At 39.8% G+C, this 8,452-nt stretch overlaps 1 protein-coding gene across 1 annotated transcript in view; it reads right to left on the bottom strand.

The window, feature by feature from the left end:
* The window catches only part of FAS (Fas cell surface death receptor), a 41,450-nt gene that overhangs the window by 24,157 nt on the left and 8,841 nt on the right, over positions 1–8,452 (bottom strand). The window contains exon 2 of the mRNA XM_012723472.1: positions 3,787–3,827. Within this exon, the coding sequence (XP_012578926.1) occupies positions 3,787–3,827 (41 nt within the window). The remainder of the gene's footprint in view (positions 1–3,786; positions 3,828–8,452) is intronic.

The raw sequence follows: 8,452 nt of genomic DNA, 5'->3' as shown, positions 1-8,452 counted from the left end.
GGACTATGGTGGTGGCACAGGGGTGATTTGGTGATGGGAAACCTGTGGGGATTACAATTGAGATGAAAAAAAAAATGTGCAAAATGATGTAAAAATAAACCTTTAAAAAAAAAAACAAAAAAACTCTTACCTTTGCATTCAATACTTGCTCAACTATATGGCAAAGAGGCCTAGCTTTTTGCATAGCTTAGCTTTTGACATTTCCTTCCTAAGCTTAATCATTGCTAGCTTTTGATTTAAATTTAGTGATATGAGAGTCTTCCTTTCACATGAACATGAGGTTATTGCCGCCTTCTTAATTGGCTGAATTTCAATACTGTTATTTTTCTGAGGCCCAAAGTAAGTGAGGGAGATAGGGAACACACACATTGTTGACTTAAGTCAACTTATTGACTAAGTTTGCAGTCTTATATGGGTGCAGTCCACAGCACCCCAAAATAATTACAATACTAATATGAAAGGTCACTTAATACATATCACTATAACAGATAATAATAATGAAAAAGTTGAAATATTGTGAGGATTAACAGTTGTGACATAGAGACAAAAATAGAGATACACTGTTAAAAACATGCCACTGATAGACTTACATTGCCATATACATCCAACTTTTAAAAAAATGCATTATCTGTGAAGTGCCAGAAAGGTGTGTCTGCACTGTAATTGCATGGTTCATGTTTTGAAATCATTTGAATTTATGATGTTTTTCTAGGGCACAATGTATATAGCTTTAAATAAAAGTTCTTTCGTAGCATTAGTTTCTTGTGTCAGGATGACAGTTCCCTTTTTTGAGCTTTCTCTGCGAACTTCATCATCTTATTAACAATATTAGTTCTTCTTCCTAATCAGATAATCAGTAGTTAATGAGCAGGAAGTAAATTGGGCACTAAGAAATAATACCACTAGAAGCATAGCAAAGAGTCAATAACTGAGATAATTACTTAGGGACTTGTAAATGGAAATTATTTTTTTTTGTATATTTATTGCAACTTTATAGCGACTTTATCTGATAATCAAGAATTATTTATATGTTAGAGCAAAAGGAAACCTTTTCCCACCCCATGTGGGCTCTTTTTTAAAGCTGGCTGACAAATTAAGACTAGATAGGTTAGTAAGAGAAAGGACCATAATTTAATAATATATAGGGAATTAACGTGGTTGTACATTTTAAAGAACAATGCAGCAAATCAGAAATATTTATTTATTTTGTGTTTAGGGACCTGTCACATCAAGGAGAGAGAGGAGGAAACTTCACCAAGGAGACAAGAAAGAAGTGACCTGATCTCTACTCAGAGAATAAAGATGAGATTCTCAGAGAGAGGACAATTTCATGGACCAACATGTATCCAGATGATCTGCTACATACTACATTCAGCTAAGTCATAAAGGGGAAGTAATGGCTGTTTCTTCTATTAGGAATAAGGGCAAAGGACAAATGTCTCTAAGGTTCATTGCTAGTAATTTTTTCTTTTTAATGGTAGACAACTTTTTATTTTTATATATTTTCTTATAATTAAAAATACATATGTAGATACACACACACATATATTATACCATTCTTCATTTTGTACCTTTTTTTCATCTCAGTTGTAATCCCTGTGGACTTCCTACCACCAATTCACCCATGTGCCATCACCATAGTGCAAAGCGTTCTCCAACCCACCCCAGCTGATTTTTGTTTTTACTTTATTACAATTGCTTTTTTTTTCCTGATCCCTTACACCCCTATCAGTGAAACTATCCGGTATTTTTCTTTTTTTCTTTCTGGTTTATTTTACAAAGCACGATCCCTTCCAGCTCTATCCATGTTGCCACAAATGGCATGAGTTTATCTTTTTGCTTGCTGAGTATTATTCATTGTGTATATGTACCATATCTTCTTGATCTAGTCATCTATTTTTGAGCATTTAGGTTGATTCCACATCTTCCATATTGTAAATAGTTCAGCAATAAACATAGGAGAGCAGATGTCTTTTTGAATTAATGTTTTTGTGTCATTTGGGTAGATAACTAAGAGTGGAGTTTCTGGATCATATGTAAGCTCCATTTTTAGCAGTTTGAGAAACCTTAAAATAGCTTTCCACAGTGGTTGTACCAGTTTGCATTCCTACCTCACTGCTAATAATTCATAATCTTCCGTTAGGTAATGACAACAGACTTCCCCATGGTCACTGGGTCTTCATGGGGGGAAGTGCATTGGACTATGGTGATGACACATGGGTGATGTGGTGGTGGGAAGCCCACAGGGATTACTACTGAGATGGAAAAAGGCACAAAATGATATAAAAATAAACTATTGTATTATTTAAAAAATGTTTAGAGTAAAAAAAGAGAAATGTTTGAAGGAATAAAGCAAACTCAAGGGACATGGACCCAGCCAGGGAGGTGACCCACATGGCGCAGCCGATTTCTTCTCACTCGCCCGCTGCTCTCCTCAGCAGTGTACTTCATCAATCTGCCTGCTCTGCTCCCCTGTCTGTCTCTGGTGAATCCTCTCACCACCCCTGCACCTCTGGTCTGTACCCCAGCTCTGTTTGCATAACTAAATAAATCTAAAAAAAAGAAAAGATATGGCAGTGCCGTTTTAATAAGAGTAGTCTGGGCAAGTTACTAAATAAGAGGACATTTAGACAATGATTTGATTGAACTGTGGGTGAAAGCTGGGTGAATGGAAATTCAGGAAGGAATTTTTAGGCAATCGCACAACCAGAGGAACATGGCTTCACCAAAGAAGAGGAATATCTGAGGTGTTGAGCAAAATGCCATTAGCAACTAACTCTAAGATATATAAAGATAAGTGTCTCCTGAACCACAGAGGTGATTTACAACTGACATTCATGGCTTCCCATAATCATGGGTCCTGCAATCTCATGGTTTCCTGGAATGTCAAAGCAGAAAAGGACCAGAGGCATATCTACTGTTCAGCTTTATGATAGATTTTTAAAATGGATAACCTTATGTCTCTCATTATCTACAGGATTTTAAGTTCTGCAAGGAAGAAACTTTGCTTCTCATTTTCCCTTTGAATTATTCAGGGAAATGTTAAGTGAGAACACCAATCCCTGAAGGCCCTTTACCCATTTCCAAGGGATATTTGCTTGACTTTTCATAGATTTCATTCACATGTATCACCCTGTGGTATATACTTACAAGAAAACTGTGCAGGAGGAATTATCCCTGGCTTGTGTTACAGTTGAGAAAGCTGACTACAGAGTGCATGAAATGAGTTGTCAAATAACCCACAATCAGAGTAGCCAAAGGAGAACTCAGAACTTCTGGCCAAAACCTGAGCTATTTCAGGCATGCATATTACTTTCCTAATTACTCAACTTGTTTTCAGACAATTTGTTGGCAAGAGGCAGGATTGCTAATTATACCAGGAACTTTCAAAGCCAAGGCATGTTGGGAATGAGGGTGTCTGGCAGGAGTTCTCTGAGTAATAGAAGCCAGCCCCTAGTGCTGGAGTTTGGAAAAACTACAGGCCCCCCAGTCTTCTTCTGGCTGGCAGGGAAGATGAAAGTCCCCAGCCATGGCCAGCAGTTTTGGAAGAAGTGGAGATTTTGTTTCCTTCCCTCCAGTTTGAGAACAGCTATGGTGAGTGCAGGTCCTTGCAGAGGTGTCTTCTGGAATGGACAAGTAGTTAGGAAACAGAAGTGCACAAATATCACAGGAAGTCTATGCTAGGCTCTGTGTTGACTCATTTTAAAATTCTCAGAAACAGGCTAAGTTAGGGTTTGGCCCTCATTTCAGATGAGAACTAAGGACCATGAGATGATCATTAATTACCTGCATCAGTGATAAATCACTTTTGATAACCAACCAGTTTTCTAAAGAGAAGAAATGAAGCAGACATAGCCAGACCGAGAAATCCATGACCCCTGCCCCTCAGTCCTCCTGCACATCACCCAGTATGACACCTCTGCACAGCTTTCCAGAAACTGTAAACACTAGAGGGCTATGGTGATGCTCTCAAATGCATGTCAGTGACTGAACTCAACAGACTGCATTGGGATGACTCAAAGAATCAGTGTGGTAACTGATCCTGAGAATGAGCTAGGGTTTGAAAAGGAAATACAACAATCACTCTTATTTCTGTTCTTAGTGAAGCTCAAAGCAAACAGGAAAAACATTTTAAAAAGCACCATGAGAGGGCCCTCTCTGGTGGTGCAATGAGTTAAAGCACAGCACTATGAAGCTATTGCAACCACTGCAACATGAGGCCCATCCCCAGCCAGGGAGCTGACCCACATGGTGTGGCAGACCTCTCCTGACCCATACGCTGCTCTCCTCAGCAGTGTATTTCAGTAGATCTGCCTGTTCTGTTTCCTGCTCTGCCTCTAGTGAATCCTCTCATCCTATGCACCTCTGGCCTGTACCCCAGTTCTGTATACATAAATAAATAAATCTTAAAAAAAAAAAGCAGCAAAAGAAAAAAAGACATGAGGCTGGGGGTAATGACAGCCCTGACAAGCATCATAAACATTAGCCTTGAACTGAACTATTTCCTTAAACTAGCGTTAGGAGGGCTTTTCCATTTGCCTTGAGTCAACTGAGACTAATGGCAAGAATGAGGAAGCAAGAGCCTGGAAACTTCAGTGAAATTTTTCAAAAGCGAACACAGACTTGAGAAAGACAGCAGAAGTTCCCGCTGCTGATGAACTCTACAGTGATCATGGAGAAGGGTGTTTCACTTCTAGTCAAAACCTAGAGGGTTTTTTTTTTTCCCAACATGACTTGTGCTCAGCTACAGCAAAAAAAAAAAAAGTTCTCTTATGAGGCAGAATAATGTATATCCAGACCATTCTATACTGGGAGGGTGGGGGTTGGGTTCAGCAAACAGAAAGAAGGAGAAGAATATTTCAAGAGAAAAATAATGTTTCAGCAGAAAATTATTTTAACCTACCAAAATGCTACCAGTGGTTAGATTATGAGTGACTTTATTTTCCATGTTTGCTTAACTCCTCTATTTTTCTTTGCAATGGACATACGTTAGATGTATAATTGAAAAATTAAAAGGGCCAACGTCAGAGATAGCAGGAAGGTGTTAAAACTAAAAATCTTTATTGATTTCTCATTTGGGTTAGTCTTTGTCCATTAGATTAAAAAATTTGAATCATGGGCCTCCCTGGTAGTGCAGCAGGTTAAAGCACAGCACTAATAAGTGAAAGCCACTTCAGCATGAGTTCGATCCCTGCCTGCCCCAGAGGTGACCCACATGGCGCGGCAGACCTCTCTTGACCCACCATTGCTCCCCTCAGTAGTGTACTTCAACGATCTGCCTGTTCTGTTCCCCACTCTGTCTCTGGAGAAGCCTCTCACCGCCCCCGCACCTCTGGCCTGTACCCCAGCTCTGTATGAATAAATAAATAAATCTTTAAAAAAATTTTTTAAAAATCTTAATCATAATGGTAATGAATCTATAGTAGCAGCCTACAATTTAAACTGTGGAAAAAGTCTTAATCTTTGAATAATAATCCAATTAAGTGCTAATAACTACTCAGTCCTTCAGACAAATGTTCTATCTTGAGCTCTCATGGATTTTTTTGGAAGTCCTATAGCTATACTAAATCAAGCATCATAAACATTAGCCTTGAACTGAACATATTTCCTTAAACTAGTGTTAGTAGGGTTTTGTCATTTGCCTTTACTCAATTGAGACTAAGCATGTCACCACTCAAAATAGCAGAGTTGCTTAATGATAAAGAAAATAGTTTTATTTTGGAATAAAATTGCACAAAGGTGTCACATGAAAAGGAGCTTATCTTTTAAATTTATGAAATCTCAAGCTCATCTATACAAACCACCACAAACTGATAGCTCCAGTTTGCACAAGTTTTTTGTGGGATTTTATTTCCCAATTCTATTGCAACAAAGGAGTGAAAGGCTCCTGTTGAATGACCACAGTTGTTATTCAACCCCCCAACAACTGTGCCCTGACCACTATCTCCTCCCAGTCTCTGCTTTCTTTGTCTCTGGGCCTCTGAGTTCTGACAGTCAATCTCTAACACAAGATAGAGACACCATTGCCCCTCCCAGACAGAGTATGTTTTTCAAGGATGACTTTAGGGAAGGAAAGTCCCTCCGAGGGACTGGTTTACAGTAAGTTCTGTCTCTGATTGAATCTTGGCTTATTTTCTTAAAGGACATTTACCCGACATGTAAACCTTATTAGCCACATCTGAGAAATTCTTGAGGTGAGAATTCAGCATTTGAATTGATAATGAGACAAATAAGAAGTGTCATAATTAAGCACCACATTAAGCTCATACTTAACTATGAATTAACTATATGTGTTTCTCAGAATAACATCTATTTGTACACATCTAGAGAAGAGATGGGCTACTTCCTTGTGTGGTCTATAAACAGAATTTCCAAATCTAATAATGTAATATTGATTATTTGCTCACCCACAGGCCTACCTAGGGAAAACATTCATCTGTATGTCTAAGTTCTAGAAAGTTTGTTTTAAAATATCAGTACTATGGGCCCTCCCTGGAGGCGCAGCAGGTTAAAGCACAGCACTAAGAAGCTAAAGCCACTTTAGTATGAGTTAGGTTCCCATCCTGGAGGTGACCCACATGGCACGGCAGACCTTTCCTTATCCTCCTGCTGCTCCCCTCATCAGTGTACTTCCTCAGTCGGCCTGTTCCGCTCCCCACTCTGTCTCTGGTGAATCCTCTCACTGCCCCTGAACCACTGGCCTGTACCTCAGTTCTGTATGCATAAATAAATAAACCTTTTAAAATTATATATCAGGAATATAACTTTGTATTTTAACCCAGAGATTTAAAAGTTGTACCTGATAATACTAGTATAATACTTACCCTCGCATTCAAGCATAATAGCAGAAAAAAATAGAGATGCAAGCTAATCGAGTGATTTGAAAGATTTAGAAATCTAAGTCGAAAGTGTACATTTTAACCCCTGACACTGAACTTTCAGATTGGTAAGGAGAGATGTGTTGAGGGGGCGCAAAAGGTGCAAGCCCCCCTCTGCCTTGCAAATTCTATCTCAGAATTCAGCTAAGAAGTAACAGAAGACAAAGAGGCACAGGGGAGGATGGTAGAAACAGAAATTAAAACCAAGTGTTGACACCAGCGAAACCTCCAGCTAATTCCTAAACTCTTAAACATACAAACTGATTTTTTATCTCTTATCATATTACTTTTAGGATGGAGATTTTTATTTTTTTAAAGATTTATTTATTTGTACATACAAGAACTGGGGTCAAAGGTGCTGGAGAGGATTCACCAGAGAGAGTGAAATACACTACTGAGGGGAGCAGTGGGCGGGTCAGGAGAGGTCTGCCGGGCCATGTGGGTCAGCTCCCATGCTGCACTGGCTGTGGATTGCTTCATAGTGCACTTTAACCCACTGCACCACCAGGGAGGGCCCCAGGGAGAGTTTTAGAGAAGACACTGTGCAAGTCCCCAACTAGAGGAGTGACTGGCCCTTGGCATTCCACCAGCTCAAAGGATGCAGAAATGTTAGAGCTAATTATGCCGTTTCCAAATCCTATGCTGTCTTGCCCTGTCTTCCCTACCCCAGTACCCAAACACGTAACCCTATCTGGACAGAAGCTATCTGTCATGAAGAAATTAAATCCAAATGATATCCATAGGGTATGTCCTAATCCAACATGGCCACTATTCTGTCCTAAGTGGACATTTGCACACAAAGGGATGATGATGTGAAGATAGGAGAAAAGCCTGGGACAAATCTTTCCCTGAATAAAAGAAAGGGGGCAGGGTGGGTTGAGAAAGAGAAAAGGAGTGGGGAGGTAGGAGCGAAGGGAGGGAAGAAGAAAGGTTCTCTGCCAACCCCTTATCTTGGACATCCAGCATCAGAACTGTTAAGAAAATAAACTTCTCTTGTTTAAGCCCTCCGGTCTGCGGTCCTCTGTTACAACAGCCTCAAGACACAGAGACACAATCAAACTGCAGTTTCTATTCCCACAGACTTTGGCTTGAGACATGCCAGTGGTGAATGTACACTTGGGATCCCTCATAACTGAGCACAACTGTCTTCCTCTTTAACTATCACTGAGCTAAACAGACAGGAGATTTCAACTGATCTTTAGGGATGGAGTCATGGGGGCTATAGAAACCTGCATTGTTGGTCCCCAGCCTTGCAGGCCCCTGCCTGGGCGGAGTCTCAGGGTCCTCTGCTGCCAGTGAGGAAGCTGAGGGGAACTTACTTTCTTACTTTTTATACTTTTAGTTACTAAAAAGCTCTTCAAGGAAAAAAATTATAAACAGCCTATTAATAGTTCACCAATTCCAATTATGTGTTGAACTTCCAATATTAGCATAAAGTAAAGAAATACTAATTTTTTTTAGAGGTACATCACTTAAAAAACAAACAAAAACGGCCCTCCCTGGTGGCACAGCAGGGTAAAGCACAGCACTAAGACGCTTAAGCGACTTCCGCATGAGTTCGATTCCCGCCTGCC

The sequence above is a fragment of the Condylura cristata genome, unplaced genomic scaffold (genome assembly GCF_000260355.1).
Source record: "Condylura cristata isolate star-nosed mole 26May11 unplaced genomic scaffold, ConCri1.0 scaffold00011, whole genome shotgun sequence".
Taxonomy (NCBI): Eukaryota; Metazoa; Chordata; class Mammalia; order Eulipotyphla; family Talpidae; genus Condylura; species Condylura cristata.
This window is presented reverse-complemented; position numbering and strand designations above follow the sequence as displayed.